This window comes from Trachurus trachurus (genome assembly GCF_905171665.1).
Source record: "Trachurus trachurus genome assembly, chromosome: 6".
Lineage (NCBI taxonomy): Eukaryota > Metazoa > Chordata > Actinopteri > Carangiformes > Carangidae > Trachurus > Trachurus trachurus.
This window is the reverse complement of record NC_139897.1, coordinates 31,188,230-31,210,138: the sequence shown is the minus strand read 5'-3', so window position 1 is coordinate 31,210,138 and position 21,909 is coordinate 31,188,230. Positions and strand designations below refer to the sequence as shown.

The 21,909-nt window shown below is 41.3% G+C and overlaps 1 protein-coding gene across 1 annotated transcript; it reads right to left on the bottom strand.

Moving 5' to 3' along the window:
* Positions 1 to 4,796: 4,796 nt before the first annotated feature.
* LOC310987942 (uncharacterized protein) lies at positions 4,797 to 19,622 on the bottom strand. Its single transcript, XM_083974411.1, has 21 exons — positions 19,447 to 19,622; positions 18,078 to 18,288; positions 17,865 to 17,964; positions 17,582 to 17,772; positions 16,979 to 17,148; positions 15,864 to 15,983; positions 15,472 to 15,554; positions 14,683 to 14,776; positions 14,352 to 14,432; positions 13,911 to 14,052; positions 13,674 to 13,806; positions 10,298 to 10,494; positions 9,917 to 10,016; positions 9,634 to 9,824; positions 9,076 to 9,245; positions 8,275 to 8,394; positions 7,994 to 8,076; positions 6,189 to 6,282; positions 5,818 to 5,898; positions 5,149 to 5,290; positions 4,797 to 5,044 (listed from the first exon to the last, which is right to left on the bottom strand). The coding sequence occupies exons 2-21, from the start codon at positions 18,271 to 18,273 to the stop codon at positions 4,899 to 4,901; spliced, it is 2,634 nt and encodes an 877-aa protein (XP_083830537.1). The 5' UTR covers positions 18,274 to 18,288; positions 19,447 to 19,622; the 3' UTR covers positions 4,797 to 4,898.
* Between the last annotated feature and the right edge of the window lie 2,287 nt (positions 19,623 to 21,909).

The following is a 21,909-nucleotide window of genomic DNA, read 5'->3' as shown; positions in this document are numbered from 1 at the left end:
TGTATCTACAGGAAGTATTTTTATTATTTTAAATAAGTTTAGTATTTTTACTGTGTACTACTGTAACTGTACTGTAACTAAATAAAGTATTTCTACTGCAGTGTATCATATGAAGCATTTTTATAAAGGGTTCCTACGCAAGTATGGAAAAGTATGAAATTAGATTTGATAAATTTCCAGGTCTGGAAAAGTATGGAAAATAGAAACTATTGTATGGAAAAATATTAACTGCTTTATTTTCTATAACACAAAATTTAGAATATCTAAAAAATCCCAGAAAACGTCCTCTTTGGGCGAGTGGCGTTCCCAGCTCTCTGCTCTGATCCTCCTCCAGGTGTCGTCATGTTTCACTTCTGCTCCGACACACAGGCGACGTCCCACGCTGATAGTGAGCAAACTATTAAACCATGTTTCCATCCACATGTTTTTATTCACATTAAGCAATATGGAATTAAAAATGTCTGATGGAAACAGTAAAGTTTGATTAAATGTCATGAATATCGATGAAAAGTTAATACGGTCGATCTCGTCAGATTTTCTCTTGATTGATACAAAGTTTATGCAACAAATGCTGATGGAAACAGTTCTTTCCCAGATAAATGTGAGTTGCGATCATGTTTTATGTCAGTTCCACTTGGTATTCCAGCTGTTCAAAGACACGGTGGGAGTAAACACAGAAAGATGCAGGTGAACAGACGACAGACTGGCTTCATGTGAAGTGTCTCCATCTCCCAGAACAGTTTGAAGCGCTGCAGGTGACCGGTCCCTCCGCTGTCTGGAGGAAATGCATCAAGACGGTGTTTACAATCACACGCCACTGTCTTCTCATGTGCAACAGCCTATTTACCAACTTCACCTTGCTGGCATGCATGTGGCTCAGCGGTTTCCAGTCGCCACCTGTTTAAAGCAGAAGTAAGTGATATATTTGTGTTAATATAAGTCTTAAATAGTTATATCTTCCGTCAGCAATCACTTACATAGAGTGTTTGGTCTGAAACACGGGTCTGTCAGTCACTCTGCTCTGCTCTGAGCCGAAGAGAAATCATTTCTCGTATCCTACAGTTTTTATCCAATGAGGAGAGAGAACGGCATGCAGGGCTGTGTGTGCAGCCAAGGGACGCCGTGAATGCTGTGACGTAGGGACGAGGACTGTTATGGTGCGTTCAAGGAAACTCGTAACTCGTGTTTTTCCGACCTGTGAAGTCGTACCAGTTCGATCTGGTACGAGTTCACGGGTCGGAAGTTACGAGTGGCCGTTATAGTGACTTTCACCGGTAAAACAGGTCGGAAAAACACGAGTGGGTTGCCTGGAACGCTACAAAGTCGTAAGTTGTGACTTGAAGCTGTAATTTACGATTTCAAAAGCCTGCCTCGAACGCAGCATTAGCGAAAACGACCGGATCGCTTACTTCTGCTTTAATGTCTAATCTAATTTTTGAAACTAATTAAACTGTCTGAGCCTCGGAGTCTGCAGCTTCTGTCCTCCCAAAAAGAAAACATATATAAATCTGCTATCATTAAACCACTCCTCAAGAAACCCAATAGCAATCCACTGGTTCTTGCTAATTATCGACCTGTCTCCACTCTCCCCTTTTTCTCCAAAATACTTGAGAGAATTGTTGCTGATCAACTGACTGCCCACCTTTCTGCCAACAATCAACTTACAATCTGGTTTCCGCTCCTGTCACTCTATTGAGACTGCCCTAACTAGAGTAGTTAATGACCTACTTGTTACTGCTGACTCTGGAGCTTCCTTACTTTTGCTTCTTGATTTAAGTTCAGCTTTCGATACTGTAGATCATTGTGTGCTTCTACACCGACTGGAGCATTGTGTTGGTGTTCATGGGCTGGCGCTCTCATGGTTCCAGTCCTACTTATCTAGCAGAACCCAATGTGTTAGTTTTAACTCATTGAGTGCCGCGCTCCTTTCCAAAGTCTTAGTCAAGTGTACCGGCAATTTAGACCATTTTTGACGATTTTTGTAGAGCCACAGCGTATTCTATATTATTGCCACCAACACATACTGTGGCTCATTTGAAAGGTGAAACTTTCTGCTTCAAATGGCCACAAACCGTTTGTTTCTACGTGCCTCCGTTCCTGAGAAAACTCAAGCTAAACATGGCTGGGTTTCACCAAAATCCCTGCTTTTTTTCTAGAAATGTCGGGAAGTCGCAAAAATCCGCCCTTCTTTATCCCTGCGTAGCGCCAAGGTGGTTCTCCATGCCCTTGTGTCCTCCTGACTAGATTGTAACGTCCTTTTTTTTCGGCCTCCCCATCAGTACTAGGAGTCTTCAGCTTGCCCAGAAACAAGTATATTCTGCCACATAACTCCTGTCCTCGCATCACTACATTGGCTGCTCATTCAGGCTAGAGCTGATTTTAAAGTTCTTATTTTAACCTATAAAGCCTTAAATGGTCTTGCACCTTTGTATTTATCTGAGCTACTCAATCCCTACACTCTGTTACGTCCTCTTCGTTCCCTTGGTTCGAACCTCCTGGTCATTCCATCTACAGGGTTCGACAATAACGGTTGCCCGATTGCCCGGGGCAAGTAAAAATTACCGGCGGGCAGGTAGAACCTGCGCGGACTTGCCCGGTCGGGCAAGCACCGACTCAGATTTTATTATTTTTTATTTTCGGACGTTTTATGCATTTATTTTGAAAGGACAGCTGGAGAGAGACGGGGGGAGAGGGAGCGAGTGAGAGGGGGGGTTGACGCGGAGCAAAGGCACTGTCAGGTGGGATCGAGCTGGGTCGCTGCAGCGGGTGCTCTACCAGGTGAGATAGGCTGTACGTTGCTCGCGGCTGGCTGTATTTAATCGGCGATTTCACCGAGCATTTCACTGACGGTGAGCGGCCTGACGCTGCTTCATTAACGCCGCCGCTGTTTCAGACTCGGGGCAGACGCACGCAACAGTCACCCGTTACCGTTTAGTTACCATACCGACGAGCTAACGTGTCCTATCCTGTTGTCAATAAACACACGTGGAGACGGCGCTTCAAACAGGGGTGTGAAACATGCGGCCCGCGGGCCAAAACCGGCCCAACAGTGGGTCCAGTCCGGCCCTCAGCAAGTGTGAAAATTTTAAATTGCACATATTTTTATCAAGAAATTTCAGGTGGTTCATAATATGTTTTGTAAAAGGATAGTTCATTAACTGTAAACATCTTAATAATGTACTAAAACAGAGGAAAAATAAACATTTTAAAATATATGTATAGGCTATCATGCTATTGCTTTACTGGTTAGGCCTACTTGAGATCAAATTGTGCTGTTTGTTACCCCTGAACTAAATTGAGTTTGACACACATGATTGGCTGTTTGCCTGTCACTGTTGTTTCAATGTCCCACATCCTTGAGTTTTACAGGGGCAACTCAATAAACTAGAGTAACATGGAAAAGTCTAGGCTATTTCCAGTAGTTCAAGTCAAATGGCCCCAACCAAGTATTGAGAGCATATAGATGGACATGAACATTTTCATATTAAAAAATATTTTTTAAATTGGTCTTTTCTAATATATATATATTTTTTAGATACTGCATTAATACTGAAGCTAAATTGTCCACTGCAGCATGTGAATGCAATGAAAAGAATAAAATCTGACTGGAGGAGCCAGCTATCTGTTAAAATGTTGTCCAGGTTAATGTTTTTAGCCATTAAAAGGCCCTTCAGTTCAAGATTTCAACTGTGATCGGGCATTAAACAGGTGGCTCACCTGTTCAGATAGGGCATGGAGGGTGCAACTGCTACTGGTCAAATAATGTGAAATAGCAGTTAATTTTACATGTCTGCAATGATTGCCATTTAAATGCAATTATAGATAATAATAAATACTGCTTTCTGAAGAAAGAAGTGTTGTGTATAGTCAACAGGAAGGATTTTAGTAAGATATAAGTCATGAGCGAAAGTATGCACCACACAACCAGAAAAAAAAACCTAGGCAGGGCAAGTAAGAATTTAGATGGGGCAAGTAGACTTGAAAAGTACTTGCCCGACAGGGCAAGTACGAAAAAACCTTAACGTCGGACCCTGATCTATCAGTAAAAAAATCAGCTGCTGGTAGGGCCTTCTCCTACCGTGCACCTTTCTTATGGAATGGCCTCCCACAAGACATCAGAGACGCTACATCCACCGCAATTTTTAAGTCCCGTCTTAAAACTTGTCTGCCATCCAGTCCTCCCATTATGATGGCCTGCTGTCCCTGTCTCCCTTGCCTACCAGAAGCTTCCCTCTTCAGCTGTTGTTAACATTTCCATGTTTCTCACATTCTCTGTTGCAAACTGTTTTCTTGTCTGTAACAACATCTACTGCACGTCTGCCCGTCCTGGGTGAGGGATCCCTCCTCTGTTGCTCACCATGAGGTTTCTCCTGGTTTTTTCCCTGTTAAAAGGGTTTTCCATGGAGTTTTTCCTTAGTCGATGTGAGGGTCTAAGGACAGAGGATGTTGTTATGATGCCATGTTTTTGTTGTAAGGTGTATTGAGACGATGTACTATGGTGATTTTGCACTTTAAATGATTGATTGATTGATTGATTGATTGATTGATTGATTGATTGATTGATTGATATGACTGTAAACTGAATACATTTGTGGTTTGCATTGAATTAATTATGTGACAGGTTAACTTCGTTTTTGTTTCCCACATTCATTTATTAAAATCTCATTAGTCAGTTACATCACATCCATATGGTGGATACATTTGTCCAAAGGACCAGTTTGAACTTTCAAAGTCATAGAAACAAGAGCGAGACGTCATCACAAACTGGAATGTTAAATGTCTGCACAGTGTTCAGGGTGTTATCAAACAAATATTGTTAATCTTTTGTGCTGTTGATTGATTAAAGTTCCATAAAAGTGCTTGAACCATCTCCTCTCACCCATCATCTCTGTTGTCTGTCACCGTGACGACAGGTTAGCAGAAGATGCTGCACCAGGGTTCCTGCCACCGTACAGGTTCTCCCTCAGAAAGACCAGCATCTTCCTCCAGGCGTCCTCCTGAGCACCAGAGTGAGCCGCCGTCTCTCCGCCCCACAGAGCCACCACTGCAGAGGCAAAGGTCAGCAGAGACAGTCGTCAACACTTAAAGACCTGAAGCCAAAGAGTTTGTGTCTCCATCTGCAGCTTCTCAGTCTGAAGGTTAACCTACACAACTGACGAGTGTTGACAGTTCTGAAGGTGCTGGCTCGGGCGTGCGGTGTGAACGGGGGTTCGATCAGGTGACCGGCGTTCGGGTACGACAGGACGGTCAGCAGGTGGCTGTTTCCTGCTCGCTCCATCATCTCCTTCATCTGGAAAACAGGAAGTTCAAACATTATCTCACATTGGATACATGTTGAGTGATACATTTGTATTTTCTTGATGTTTTCATTGTCAAATGAGAAAGAAAGGACAAGAAACAACTGAAGCGGGCGCATGATGTTTGTCCGACTACCCATTTCTCCGACCATACATTTCTTTATTTTTGCGTCCATTAGTCCGACCTCCCATTTCTCCGACTTCAGTAGCCCTAACCCTTAACCTTACCCTAAACCTAACCTAACCTTAACACTGTAGAATGGGTAGTCGGAGAAATGAGCAGCCGGACTTTTGGGCAGTCGGACTGATGTATGCTCCCCAACTGCAGCTACTTCAATTCAAAACAATAAAATGGCTGAGTTTTAAAAAAGCTCATGAAATAGTTAATGTCCTAATGTCTTACTGTTTTACTTCTACATATTTCCCACATTAGTGTTGATCCAATTTCCTCCATCTTACTTTCTAATCAGACAAACTAAATGATCATTCACACAGGAAGTCGTCGTGTCAATGAACTCACATCCATTGCAGACTCGTAGGCGGGCCAGTTCTGATCGTCTTCACCTACGACCAACAATAGAGGACACTGGACTCGTCCCATCTGCCCAGAGACAAACAGCATAAGTTCAGACCTGCTTTGTCCATCATGTACCTGAGACATTACTCAGTGCAAGTTTTTAAAGGTTTTTAGAGTTGGCCCAGAAAATAAAGGAACTTCCACATCAAAGTTTAACCAAATATTGATCATGGGTGAAAGAAAAAAATAGAGACAGTCTGTTCCCTTTATAATGGGACAGCCTTGATTCAGGTAAATTATACACAAACATGCTTTTAATGGGTAATTTCTGGGACAAAAAGAACAAGGCAGACGCATTCTGACGTGATACTCACATTCACTTTGAGTGAGGGGTCGGTGGGGATGGGCAGCAGCAGGTCTCTGGAGATCGCCTGCTTCTCCTCGTTGAAGCGAGTCTTTGCAGCATTTCTGATTGGACACAAACAGGTGACATCTCTCTTTATCCAGTTTCAATGTTGATAGGACCATAATGAGCATGCTTTATTCTGCTTGTATTGAATCTGTTCTTTCTCTTAAAGCAGAAGTAAGTGGTCCGGTCGTTTTCGCTAATGCTGCGTTCCAGGCCGGCTTTTGAAATCGGAAATTACAGCTTCAAGTCACAACTTACGACTTTGTAGCGTTCCAGGCAACCCACTCGTGTTTTTCCGACCTGTTTTACCGGTGAAAGTCACTATAACGGCCACTCGTAACTTCCGACCGGTGAACTCGTACCAGATCGAACTGGTACCACTTCACGGTCGGAAAAATACGAGTTTCCTTGAACGCACCATAACAGTCCTCGTCGCTACGTCGCCACATTCACGGCGTTCCTTGGCTGCACACACAGCCCTGCATGCCGTTCTCTCTCCTCATTGGATAAAAACTGTAGGATACGATAAATGTTTTCTCCTCGGCTCAGAGCAGAGCAGAGGGACTGAGAGACCCGTGTTTCAGTCCAAACACTCTATGTAAGTGATTGCTGTCGGAAGATATAACTATTTAAGACTTATATTAACACAAATATATCACTCACTTCTGCTTTAATGTGATTTGTTGGTTCACCTTAGTCATCAGAACACAAGAAACTAAATTGACTAAATTCTACCAAAACCATGTCTCAAGTCAACGTCTCAGCTGTCTCTGCAGTCATTACCTCTTAATTTATACAGTCTTCTAACTTCTGTGCTGTGCTTGCTGTCTGTTGTATGCCATGTGATGAGTTGTTGTCATTGTGTTGTGTGTGTCTGCATCTACACTGACGTTCTTTAGTCTAGTCTAGCTAAAGTCTAACATGTCCTGTTATAGTATTATGGCCTGTTTCACCTGAACAATAATGCAGCACTTTGTTTTAAGAGGCAATAGCAAAGATGATTAATTAGCTGGTGTTTAATTAACATACACAGGCGTCTTCCTGTGACCATTCAGACGCATTATTTTGACTTTAAATATTAATCCCTGTATCCCTCATAAATTGTATCTATTTGTTTAGCTTTTACTAAAGGACTCATTTCATGTAGTTTTTTTTATTAGGGGCTGGGAAACCTTCACTGCCAGGACCCTCTTGTTATCCTGCATGTTCTTCTTCTTTCTTCTTCTTCTTCTGAGGAAATCCTACTTGCCATGTGCAAAAAATCACCAAACTTTGCATAAAGGTCCAGTCCCATGCCAGATTACCTCAACTGCAAAAACAGGTCAATAATCCTGATGGTGGCGCTACAGCAGGCCTCTAAAGTCTAACAAATATACATATATGTGCAACAGATTTGCAACTTTCACCCAAATGTAGCCCCAATACTGAAGAAACTTTGGTACATTTAAACCTGTTGCAAATTATGAAGTCCATCAAAAACTGTAAAACTTATTAAACTCAATTGTTGCTCAATTGACACCAAACTTGCTACAGAGCATCTTCAGACTGACCTACACAAACGATCCACACAGATGTTTGATTTATTGTGAAAATTGAGCCTACAGGGCATGGAAACGTTTTCATGTTCATTTTTAAAAAATGACAAAACTTTGGAGTCATGGTTGCTTGGAAAATATCAGAATTTTATTTCAAAACCTGAATTTTTTACCTACATGGCTGATACTCTGGGATGAAGGAACGTGATCAGTAACTGAAAACAGATGAACTTACTGGCGACAGTAATCAAGTAATTGTTCCACAGATCCGTCAACAGGCTGGACATGACTCCCACTGATACACACTGCACACCTGAGCTGACACAAAATACAATTAACATTATAAGAACAAAATTCATTTAGATTGCCAAACTATTTGTTTTATAGGAAACAATACTGATCAAAAACCTTTGGATCAATGAATAGTCCAGCTGTAAGAACCATTCCCACTGGTTCAGCACAGAAATACAAGTGAAATCAGTGTTTCCATTTGACCAATGTTAGGACTTGTCTTACCTTCACAACTTGGGAGTACGCAGCCATTTTGAAGGTGATACTTGCACCAAAGGAAAGACCCAACATGGCAATCCTGCTGCCGAGGACCTGAGGATGCTGCTGCAGGACTCTGTAGGCCGCCTGCAGCAGGGACAGAGACCAGTTATAATGAGGACTATCATCACCAAGACCATTAACATACTTTGGCATTGTCCGACGATTTTGTTCAATCATGTTCTTGAAAAGAAACTAAACTTTTTTTATAATTGAAAATTACTCCTTCATTTAGAAAGTATCAAGACCAAAAGCAGGATCTGATCCTGTGGTTAGTGTCAATATTTGTACTGGCTGTTTTGTACAGCTTTGGATTGTTGGAAGACTATATTCTGTGTTTAAAGCCTTTCATTACTGGTTTGCCAGGCACCATCTCATTTGCACTTGTTCATGTGGTTATTTACACGGACAAGACGATTAAATAAAACAGCCTGAACTGATCTCTGTGCTTTGCTCTGGGATATTTACTCACAAAAGTACTAATGATACATCTAAATTGGGTTCACCTAAATTGAGATTAGGAAAACTCGTAGGCTATGCCAGGGCATGACTCTGATGCTTCCTCTACTAGTCTATGAATTCAACATCATGATGGTTTCATTGACACATAAAACACACACACATCCAGATAACAGGCAGTTGTCCTGGCAGCTTCCAGCTCCCCTAAAGTCAACCATACTAACAGGGTGTGACTCAACCAAAAATAAGAAATTTAGGATAACGTTAACCTGTCTAAATGTCCACTTATAGGATGTTCTTTCGGTTTACCTCAAAGTACTCGTTGGCCACCATCTTCCCGGTTTCCATGGTGATTTTAGGAGTCAGGAAGTTAAGAGCCAGGGAGGCGAAGCCGTGGGAGGCCAACAACGCTGCCCGGCACTCCACCAACTTCCCTCCAGCTGCCCAAAGGTCCAGGATGCCGGGGAAACGTCCGGGTCCTTCAGACAAGTAAAAACCCAAAAGACAGATGGTTTCCATTGGTTTTTCCCACATTACAAACTACCAATTTAGCTTGGGTGGTTGATGTTTATATAGTTTTTGTTGAGATGAGAAACAAATGCACACCATAGTTCTTGTAGAGGTGCTGGCGATGGAAAGAGAAAAGGTGCACACTCAACTCCAAGTGCACTCAACTCCAACGTTTCAGCCAGTACAAGGCCTTTGCCAAGACTTGACAAAGACCTTGTACTGGCCGAGACACTGTCAAATAAATTTCTTGCACTTGTTGAGTTGAGTGTGCGCCGTTTCTCTTTCCTTCCTGTCTAGTTTTTCTTGCCAACCACACACTACGACTCTGCATCCCTCCAGACTCTCCTCCGGTCCTACCTGAGGGCAGGAAAAGGGTCGCGCTGAGGTTGTCCTCAGTGATCGGGATCCTCCGGACCCCCGGCGCCATGTACCAGCGCTCCACCACCACACTGGCCAACGGCACATGGTCCATGAAGCCCTCAGTCTGGTGACCCTGGTACACTGAGATTGTGACCTCCATGGGAGTCTGGACGTTCAGCTTCCTCATCCTGAAGGATCATGGAAGAATCAGATCTGATATTGATAATTGATCCAGGTACTGATATGAATCACCTGAACCGTTTTGACCTGGTTGGTGTACCTGAGTCCAGGTTTGCTGCCTGGAACCGGTCTGAGGCTCCACAGAAGACCCATCGCTTCAACCCCAGAATACGTCCCCCCCAGACTGGGATCCTCTGACACTGGGAAGTAAAGAGTGGTGATCCTTGAAGGCTTCATTGTGTCAAATATTTACTTAAAGGGCAGTCTGACATCTTGAGTAGATTCCTGTTTTTTAAATGGCTGACTTATTTGCTAAGAATTATCCATTATAGCTGCAAGCTGCCTCATGAAGACTGTTGACTTAATTGTTGAAATTATTATTAGTAAATGCGCTTACAGTTGAGAACTTACAGTAAATTATTATTATTATTACAATTATGTATCAGAATTTTAGCATTAAGAACATTTCTGAACAACATACCATTCACATCCCCGGTAGCTTCAGCATTGTAGTGACCGAACCCCTCCCAGTGGTGTCCGTCCTCACACTGGTGGTAGGCATGGACGGTCACCTGGAGACCAGCTGGGACATTCTGGACCAGGACAACAAACTTCTCGTCCATAAGTCCTCTGGATGGCTGGACCGACAGCTTCACACCAAATTGGTTCCTGTCCATCCTGAACCAAGTAAACTGATGAAACAACCAGAGACAAAACACAAACTATCAGACGATGATAAACAACAATAGAAAGACAACAGATACTAACATTTGCAGTTGGTCCAGAGAAGTAATTGGATTGGATTGGATTGGATTGGATTGTACTTTATTGTCCCGAAGGGAAATTTGTTTTGGGCTCGGAGCCACTGCATACACAAGACATACGAGACATCCATACAAAATACTTTCACACCTTTAACAAGCACTCAAAACAGTGAAGGGTGCTTCCACTCTATTACAAATAGGTCAGTAAAAACAGTCTGTAGAACTGATCAGATCAGCAGCTCTTTAAGTTAAAGTGCTATGTGCGCTGTGGTTCAACAGAGAAAAACTAAACCAATAGAATAAAACCAACAATACATAAATAAACTAGAGTGCTACATTGCATATAAAAAAGAATTATATGATCAAGAGTGAAAAAATAAAAGTAATAAAACAGTAAAACTATACAAAAAAAAAAGTAGGTAAAAACCGGTTGAATTAGTAAAGAACTTACAGTTCTGCCATTAAGCAGATCTAATTCTAAATCTAATTAATCTAATTCATTAAAACAATTCATTCTCTATCAAAGTTCATTTGCCGTTTATCCCATTAATTACTTACTGTAAAAGCAGAGAGCAGATCAAAGCTGTCGTCAATCTCCTGACCTTGAGCTTGTCTATGAGTCTGGAAACAAAGTTGTCACAGTTTGTGTGCCAGTCTGGAGGGAATTGGCAATTAAACTGTCTGAGCCTCTGTCTCCTCCCCAAAAAAACAACACTTAGTTTGGACACATGGTGGTGCCATGACACAACTGAAACGCCACATTTCAGTCAGGTGAAACCAACCCTAACCCTAACCCTAATGCACATCGGCTTGAAAATTGTTAAAAAGAGGTCTAAAAAATTGACTGTTAATGTTCGTAGTGGGTAATAAATATGTATTTTACAGTTGAGGATCGATCCAGTTTCTGTATTAGGGGTTTAAATTCTTCATTTTCATCAAACAAGTAGCAGAAGTCTTTTTGAGAAAATCCTCGGAACCATCAGTGTGATTTTGAAACAGATACATAATGGATGGATTTACTGTTCCCCGTCTGACTTTCTGTTGTGTATCATGGTAAACTGAATATATTTGTGGTTTGCATTGCTGCTCAGACTACATAAATCAAATAAACTTTGAAACATGTTGTGTTTTTTACTGTCATTTATTAAAATTACATTAGTCAATTATATCACCTTCATATGGTGGATCAATTTGTCCAAAGTACATTCGAAGTCAAAGAAACAAGAGTGAGACGTCATCACAACCTGGAATGTTGACATAGACAGATAGACAGACAGAAGTGCTTTGATCCGTGTCTGTGGAGGTTCTTAGGTGGCCAAGGTCATCGTAGTCTTTAAGTGCTGAATCGAAGGCAACCGGACTTCTTTCCTTGGTTGCTTGAAGACGTTTCACCGTTCATCCAAAAGGCTTCTTCATTTCTAAAAAAAATGGTTGGGGAGTCCCAGGTATTTAACCTTAGTGGGGAGAAACACCACTTCAGGGTAATTTTCCAGGGCCAGGGAAATACCCCTGTGGAACTATAGCAGGAAACACCCCAGAAGGACCATCTCCAAGAACTTTAACAAATAAACAAATCCCTGCCTTGGAATGGGTACTTGGAAGTACCTATACAGGTTCTACTCTGCAGTGGACACACAACGGCCTGGACGGCCGAGTGAGTGGGCGCACCTTTGAAGTTCCTGCCTCCTAAATTTTACCAGGAACTTCTGTAGTGGAAAAAAGACTCAAGTGAGTTGTTGTTGAGTCGTTATCCTGGACAACTAGATATAGATGGCTTCCTAAACACCTCTCCCAAACCAACTATCCTTCCTTTCCAGGATGTGAACATTGAACTCTTCAAAGGATTGACTTTTCTCCTTTAAATGCAGATACACAGCCAAGCCCTATCCTCAATGAAACCCGCAGGATAGTGACTTGGTGCATTAAAATGACCACAGTACCCTTTGTCTTTGGTCTCTCAGGCATTGCTCCCCCTTACATCCAGAGAGCAATTACCACCCAAGCTGGATGGAGAAAGCAAGCCAAAGGCACCTGGAGCAGCTTCTTGGACACCACAGACAGAATGGGGATCCATAACAAAGTGAAGTAAAGATGTCCTGAGTCTAGCCCAGCCAATGCCAGGGTCAGCAAATGTCTCCAACAGTGAAACAGCCAAGGTAGGCAGCCAGCCAGTCCAATGAATGGAGAGAGGGATCATCCCTGAGCGCAGTGGACCCCCTTCAAACATCTCATAAGATGTTCACCACAGAAGACCTGGCCGAACCAAATACAGCCACGCTCGCACTCAACTACTGGAAGGACATGATATAAATGACGGTTGGACAGATAAAAAGAACAACTGAGTCCTGTCCTGAACAGCTCATTCTCCTGTTGTGCCATGTGCTTGTGGAGTGGCTGTTTGGTTTATCTTGGTAGGAGCACTCCTCACTGCATTGGACTGCATACGCAACGTTGCTAAGTTTGTGTCTTGGTGTTTTGTCCTTTGGATTAGGTCATTTTTGTCTGAGTGTTGTTGGGTTTGCAATGTACTGGGATGTTGTGTTTCGATTTAGGAGATTTTTTTCCAAACATAACATATCAGTGCATTTTACTTCCAAGGTGTTTCCCCCCCACTAAAGTTAAATAGCTGGGACTCCCATACCAACTAAAGAAGTCTTTTAGACGAAAGGTGAATCGTCTTCAAACAACCAAGAAAGAAGTCCAGTTAAAGATATGTGACTTACTAAAGTGGCCCCGGGTGGCCTCAAAATGCTGCTACTCCAGAAAATGTGTGTTTATTTCATATACATTCTGTTAAGGTGCAGCATGTTGAGCGCTTTCTGAAAAGAAACTGATCAGAATATTACACAAATGACCAGTGACCATCGTCCGACCATGAAACAAGCAGTTCCTCTCACAGTGATCCACTTCATTCTCCTGCTTTTGTTTGGCCTGTATCTACAGGATAACTGAATACACAAGTGCACAGCGGTTCTGATTAAAGTGCTGGTTATCAAACAAATATTGTTAATCTTTTGTGCTGTTGATTCCATTAAAGTTCCATAAAAGTGCTTGAACCATCTCATCGTCTCTGTTGTCTGTCACCGTGACTACAGGTTAGCAGACGATGCTGCACCAGGGTTCCTGCCACCGTACAGGTTCTCCCTCAGAAAGACCAGCATCTTCCTCCAGGCGTCCTCCTGAGCACCAGAGTGAGCCGCCGTCTCTCCGCCCCATAGAGCCACCACTGCAGAGACAAAGGACAGCAGAGACAGTCGTCAACACTTAAAGACCTGAAGCCAAAGAGTTTGTGTCTCCGTCTGCAGCTTCTCAGTCTGAAGGTAAACCTACACAACTGACGAGTGTTGACAGTTCTGAAGGTGCTGGCTCGGGCGTGCGGCGTGAACGGGGGTTCGATCAGGTGACCGGCGTTCGGGTACGACAGGACGGTCAGCAGGTGGCTGTTTCCTGCTCGCTCCATCATCTCCTTCATCTGGAAAACATAAAGTTCAAACATTATCTCACATTGGATACATGTTTGGTTTTACTTTCTATCTTCAATACTTAAATACGGGTGGTACATTTGTATTTACATTTGTATAGTGCGAGAAAAAGGGAAGAAAAGAGAAAAAGGATTATCATTTTTAAAATTAAAATTATTTTTGATACAACTGCAGCTACTTCAATTCATATTTTCCACATTAGTGTTGACCCAGTTTCCTCCATCTTACTTTCTAATCAGACAAAGTAAATGATCATTCACACATGAAGTCGTCGTGTCAATGAACTCACATCCATCGCAGACTCGTAGGCGGGCCAGTTCTGATCGTCTTCACCTACGACCAACAATAGAGGACACTGGACTCGTCCCATCTGCTCAGAGACAAACAGCAGCAACAGTTCAGACCTTTGTCCATCATGTACCTGAGACATTACTTAAGTTAAATCAGCTAAGTTTTTTTGGAGATTTCAGATTTCAGAATGGGAACATTATCTGATCCACATCACAGTTTCACCTATGAAACAAATAGGATTTCAGGGAAATTATACACATAATGTACTTTTGTTGGGACAAAAAAAAGAATAAGACAGAGTCATTGTGGCCAAGTGGTAGGCTACTCACATCCACTTTGAACTCGGGGTCGGTGGGGATGGGCAGCAGCAGGCCTTTCCAGATCGCCTGGTTCTCCTCGTTGAAGCGAGTCTTTGCAGCATTTCTGATTGGACACAAACAGGTGTCATCTCTCTATGACTAAATCCTCTCAATCTGTGGAAGTCATGATTACAAACTAAGAGCAGCTAATACTTGGCTATACAAATGACAACTTCTGCTATGTAAATCAAATTAGCTGGTGTTTGATTAACATGCAGTTACCCCAGCTTCACATTTATCATTACACAACTAAGTGTAAGTTGTTTGAGATTTTTGATCCACTGAAGTTGAATCACCAACCTTATACACATTTAGCTAAAGGCTAATCAAGCTAGCAAGCTACAGGAGCAAACATGCTAATTCGACCGTTAATCTACGAACAGCACAGTCTGCAGCTAACAGTGGCTGGTGTACGTTTAAAACATAATGCAATTTACATTTCAATCATTTTTTAAGTTGTAAATTCATTGAAACTGTGCGTTCAGTGAGTTGCCACATGAACTCAGCTGAACATCATAGTCATTCTCTCATCTTTTCAATGAGTTTTTTTTTAGTTTTTTCACATTTACAACATTTTCATCAATATTTGACTTTGTTGAGTTTACTTGGTTTTCTATGAATTTGTGAGTGTTTCAGATTTGAGATTAGTCATGATGTTTGTCCTGAGGATAGTACTGGAGGAAAGATCACTGTATACCCTCTGAGAACAAGATGACAACAGATGGTAGTGAAAAAGTAACTGACGACAGATCAACTTACTTATTAAAGTGACTAAGTATTTCTTCCACAGACCCGTCAACAGGCTGGACGTGACTCCCACTAATACACACCGCACACCGGAGCTGTTGAATATGAATACAAGAAAAACATCAAGCTCCTGTAACAATTTGTCTTTTCATTAGGCCTATTTGTAGTATTCTGAATACTTGAAGGTCAATTGTTGGGTTATTTAGAAAATAGATTAAATTAATTTGAACTTTCAATGGCCATTTGTGGTTTGCCGCTATAATTCAAAAGAATACATAAGTTAGAAAAGATAATCATTCAAAACTATTGCCAAACTATTTCCTTTTCAGGAAGCAGCAGAGGTTTAAATGACCTTTGGGTTGAAGGTGAACAAACGGTTTCCTTTTATTTCAAATTTCTTTTACCTTTACAACTTGGGAGTACGCAGCCATTTTGAGGGTGATACTTGTGCCAAAGGAAAGACCCAACATGGCGATCCTGCTGCCGAGGACCTGAGGATGCTGCTGCAGGACTCTGTAGGCTGCCTGCAGCAGGGACAGAGACCAGTTATAATGTGTACTACCATCACCAAGACCATTAAAGCACTCTGTTCTGGACTACTGGTGTTCATATTGCCATCATATCATGTCACTGAACTTTTGATGGTTCACAGCTCAAATGTGAAGTCTTTGTACCGGCAAGTGGCCTCATGCCTCCATAAACCAGCTCTCTTCAGATCTTGGCAGCCGATCTATCAGTGTGAAGCAGGCTGCTGTAATCTGGATTTATTCTTTGACTCTGAACTGTCCACTCATTGTCATAGGATGTTGTGCAATCATGTTCTTGGTTGTAAAATACATTTTATCTCTTAAACTTAACATTACTTGCACAATAAGTTAATTGGCATTGAACTTGAATCCTTCATTTAGAAAGTGCTAAGACCAATAGCAAGATCTGATCCTGTGTTTTCAGTGTCAATAATTGGACTGGCTGTTTTACAGCTCTGGATTGTTGGAAGACTTCTTTTGTGTTGATTTTCTGCTCATTACTGGTTTGTCAGTTACACTTGTTCATGTGGTTATTTGCACAGAAAAGATGATAAAATAAAACGGCCTGATCTGATCGCTGTGCTACGCTCCGGGATATTTAGACAGACATACTAATGATACATATAAACTGATTTTACATTAATTCAAATCAGCAGGACTCGTCTGTCAAGGCACAAATCTTGAGCAGTGTCTGGTCTGAGTGAATGAGCGTCTTTGTAAAGGTGAATGAACCTTTGGTTGAGCAATGGTTATATTGACATATAAACACACACACATGAAGATAACAGGTGACATTTACCCCAAATAACTACCTTATTGTTGACAGAGTCTGACTGTCTTAACTGTCTGGTTACTTAAGGTGATTCCAGACCTGATTTAGGGGAAAAGTCATACCAGATGACTATCTCCTTATCCAAAGGTTCTTATCTTAAATAAACGCTACAAACTTTAGGATAGCTTCAATCCGCCCAAACGCTCACTTATATAGTCACCTCAAAGTACTCATTGTCGACCATCTTCCCAGTTTCCATGGTGATTTTAGGAGTCAGGTAGTCAAGAGCCAGGGAGGCGAAGCCATGGGAAGCAAACAACGCGGCCCGGTACTCCACCAACTTCCCTCCACCTCCCCAAAGGTCCAGGATGCCGGGGGAGGGTCCAGGTCCTTCAGACAAGTCAGAACAACAAAGATGATGAAGACGATGATCATGTACGTTTCACATCTTTCTGTTAAAATCTGTCAAGTTCTGAACCAAGGAAACTGGTAACAGAGGTTCCACAATGCTCAATGCTGGGTCCCCTTCCTTTTCTTCCTCAGTAGGCCCTACCCCCACTCATGTGGCTCCTACTACTGTAAAGCTACGGTGATGACTACCCATCTACAGCCTCCCTCCCTCCAGACTCTCCCCCGGTCCTACATGAGGGCAGGAAAAGTGTCACCCTTCAGACAAGTGAAAACCCAAAAGACAGATGGTTTTCATTGGTTTTTCCCACAGTACAAGCTTCCAATTTAGGTTGGGTGGTTGATGTTTGTCTAGTTTTTGTTGCCAACCACACACTACGACTCTACATCCCTCCAGACACTCCTCTGGTCCTACCTGAGGGCAGGAAAAGGGTCGCACTGAGGTTGTCCTGAGTGATCGGGATCCTTCGGACACCCGGCGCCATGTACCAGCGCTCCACCACCACACTGGCCAATGGCGCCTGGTCCATGAAGCCCTCAGTCTGGTGACCCTGGTACACTGAGATCGTGACTTCCATGGGAGTCTGGACGTTCATCTTCCTCATCCTAAAGGATCATAGGAGAATCAGATCTGATATTGATAACTGATCCAGGTACTGATGTGAATAACCTGAACAGTTTTGTCCTGGTTAGTGTACCTTAGCCCAGGTTTGCTGCCTGGAACCGGTCTGAGGCTCCACAGAAGACCCATCGCTTCAACCCCAGAATACGTCCCCCCCAGACTGGGATCCTCTGTCACTGGGGAGTAAAAAGGTCAAACAGTTTTTCTTATTTTGTTGTCAATTCTCTCACAAATGTTTCTGAACCTTCAAACGTTTCTAGATGAATTTTTCCTGTACTGAACCACTTACCGTTCACAGTCCCAGAAGCGTCGGCGTTGTAGTGACCGAACCCCTCCCAGCTGTGTCCGTCCTCACACTGGTGGGAGGCGTGGACGGTCACCTGGAGACCAGGTGGGACATTCTGGACCAGGACAACAAACTTCTCGTCCATGAGTCCTCTGGTCGGCTGGACCGACAGCTTCACACAAAACTGCTTCCTGTCCATCCTGAACCGAGTAAACTGATGAAACAACCGGAGACAAAACACAAACCAAACCCATTTGATTGGACACAGTATGAAAAACAACAGCAGAAGATGGTGAATGCAGTTCAGCCAATCAAATCTTATGCTAACCTAACCCTATGTCAATGTTCTTACTAATATATTAACAATGTTTGGAATATATTGTCATTACAAACCAAAACTTCAAATTTGTACATATATTCAAATGATGAATCCATATACAAATGACTTTATTTCTTTATTAATTCATTTGTCTGTCAGCTCATCTACCATTTACCAAAGAATTAAAAAGCCTGATGGCTACGCCTCCATACGTTTATACCAAATATGTATTTAATGTATATATTTTGTCAATTACATATGGAAAAAATGGAATCGCAGATGTTTGTATTATACATTTTTCAACAGTTTTACATTTATACGTCCATCTACCTGCTCAGGGAAACTGTTCTCAGACTTTTGGACTCTTTTGGTTTATAACGTGATATCAACATATACTGTATATTAATGTTATATATCAATGTATGAAAGTGCTTTATAAATAAAGTTTGATTGATTGATTGGTATGAACGAATATATATATAAATCTAACAACACACACACACACACACACACATGTAGATATATAAATTGTTTTTTTTTTCTTCAACACATTTTTCCTTCTTGTATCTGTGCTTTTATTTATTTCCCTGTTTCCTATCGAGTTTTTTTCTACCTCTGTGCCTGAGCTGCTGTGATTTGTAAATGTCTCCATTGATAAATAAAGATTTATTTTATCTTATCTTATCTTATCTTATCTTATCTTATCTTATCTCAAACGCATCTATTTGTGTAGGCTATCTTTCCGTATTCAGTTTTTTTCAAGGTTCATAATTTAAGTACTGGTAGTTGTAGTATGCACATTGGCCACAGTAGTCCTACAGTTGTGCATGTGGTTTAACCTGATCCGAGGTTCATTGAGGTTGTTTAACTTCACCTCCTGTGTCAGTAGAGTGGCATTAACTATTTCTAATGTTGTTTCTAATGGGATTTAAATACATTAGAAACAGTTGTGTGTTTGTAGTAATACTAGTACGAGTGGCACAGATCCCCGCATGCGCGTCAACACGAGTCTAAAGTCCATAAGAAGTCATTATAAGTGTCAAGTTTACTCACATAGGACAGATGTGTGCAGCTGTGTCCTCGCGCTCTGCCGGGTGGTCTCCGTGGGTGTCTCTAGGTGTTGTTGGACTCGGTGTCTCGGTGCGTGGACTCGGACTCAGTGTGTGTGGAAGAAATCCAGGTCGTTGTTTATGGACTTCACCACCAGCGGCCGAGGCAGAGCTGCAGACTCCTCCCACTGACACGTTACCGCGTCCGGACACAAGGTGGCGCCATGGAGTCGCTCAGCTGGTGAAGATGAGACCAATAGCCTACACTCCTGTCTTTAACATGAAGAAATGTGACACATCTGTCCCGGTGTGCAAAAAATATCCATATGATGAGTTTTCTTTGGCAAAACAACTTTCAACCTTATAATAGCCTATAGCCTAGATTTAATTTGCACGTACACTTATTAAAGCAACTTCTTTTTGTTTATTCATATTAAGTTTTCTTATTCTGGGAAACTGGTTTCAGATATTTGAACTCAGCTGTTTATAACATCAGTTCATATTAATGAGGCTTTATATACTGTATACATACATAAACATATTTGTATGGGTCACAAATAAATACGTGTTATATGAAACTGTTCCAGATTCAAATAGGTTTCATATATAGGCTAAATGTTACATATTTTGTTTTTATTGTAAATGTGAATGTTCATAATGAATGGAAATTCAATATTAGCATTAGGCACTGATGATTTTATGATATTTAAAACACATTATATAGCCTAATTGTAGCACAAAGAAAATAACGGGTTTTTTTCATATTTGTTTGCTTATGTCAGTCAGTGAAAGTTTATCTCATGAACGCTTTGAGATGAAAGAACTGATTAGACGTTGATGGTCAGAGATCAAAGGTCAGGGTCACTTTAATGTTTTTTTTGTTCTTTTTTACATAGCTCAAGACTTCATACATATTAATAATCATATATTCTCTTTATGTTTATATGCTTGTTTATATATTTTTAAAATTCATATTTGTCCCCATCATAATCTTTGTTCTTTGTGGAGGAAGCAAACTTAATCTATTTTCTGATTCTAATAGAGCTAAAATCAATTTCACTCTGACATCACAATGTGCTGTAAAAACACCCCTGATCATAATTAACATAATTATTTGCTGTAATCTGTTTGTTTTAACGGCTCTTCATCTGCTTTGTTGTGATGATTCCTTATTTATACAATGAAATCTAATAGATCCATAAAACAAATCAAGAGTCTTTTTTATTTCTAAAGTTTTCCCTCTCTCTCACGTGACTTTAACCCATGACTTGAGGGTCCTACATTGTATGAAGGTAGATTTCCATCATGTCTTTATTTTTAGATAATAAAGCAGTCAGTGTCATGTCTCAGACGACCCCGCGGGCCCTCCGACCTCTGACCTCTGAGGAGAATGGACGACGGAGGGGCGGGGGGCGGTGGTTGGTGTTTTTGAGCCGACTGACTACCCAACAACAAAGTGTGGTCGTCTGGTTGTCAGTCAGCGCTGAAACGTCCATCTGTTCTCTGGGTCCATAAACGCATCGGCCTCATGTGACAGGATCCACGTTGTCCACTTTACTGCTACTAGTCTCATCGGTGTTACGTTACAAACAACAGTTTTAAACAGCTGTTCACTTATTAACGTCAGGTTTCAAGTAGTTTAAAGATTTTGGTACCACTTTATAGGGTGAAGGTTACACTTATAAAAGATAAAATGTTAATAACTGGGATATTAAATCAGTTTTTTACACTTTTTAAACCATAACCAACAATTGTAAACACATTCACAGAAACAGTTTACATACATTGATGGAAAACCATTATTTAGCAAGATCAAATAAATGTGCACAATATTAAATTTTATTATATTATATTAAAAGAAGCCTTATTATCTCATACACAAAGTGTAAAACTCATTGTGACATCTCAATAAGTTACTCTGAGGCGCTTTTTTTTATCAAATAATATAATTTAAAAAATGACAAAAAAAAATTACAAACAGATATAAAATATAAAACATTCTGTCTAATATAGTGTTTACAAGGCATTTTGACAATGAATTATGTAAATATTACATTATTTACAATATTATAATTATACTATTGCACCAGTATGATAAAATAAAACAAAAATGCACATAAAAACAAACTTAAATTCCAGGTTCTGTGATGTTAAAACAGTGATTCAATACTGAAATATATAAGGCATGTTTAGCCTAGCTTAGCACAAAGACTGGAAGTGAAGGGAAACTGCTAGCTGGCTTGTTCTAGCAAAAATAAAGTTAGTCTACATTAGTGACCAGACGCTCCACAGTAACAGAGATGAATGTGTCCGCGTCTCTGTGAATCATCCTCATCATTTATTTCAGCAGCTTATTTCAAAAGAAAGAAATAAAACACAACTCACTCAGTGATGATGAACGAGCCTCAGCTCCCATCAGCCCCCGGGGCCGAGCTACGAGCTAATCACGCTAATAATAAGGACTGAA

Bases quoted from the DNA above. Each gene is read 5' to 3' on its own strand.
- LOC310987942 (XM_083974411.1), bottom strand. From the start codon at position 18,273: ATGGACAGGAAGCAGTTTTGTGTGAAGCTGTCGGTCCAGCCGACCAGA. The intron at 17,149-17,581 runs GTAGGACCAGAG...ACTTGTCTGAAG, and splicing joins GACCCTTTTCCTGCCCTCAG to GACCTGGACCCTCCCCCGGC. The intron at 15,984-16,978 runs GTGACTATATAA...TCCCTGCTGCAG, and splicing joins TCGACAATGAGTACTTTGAG to GCAGCCTACAGAGTCCTGCA.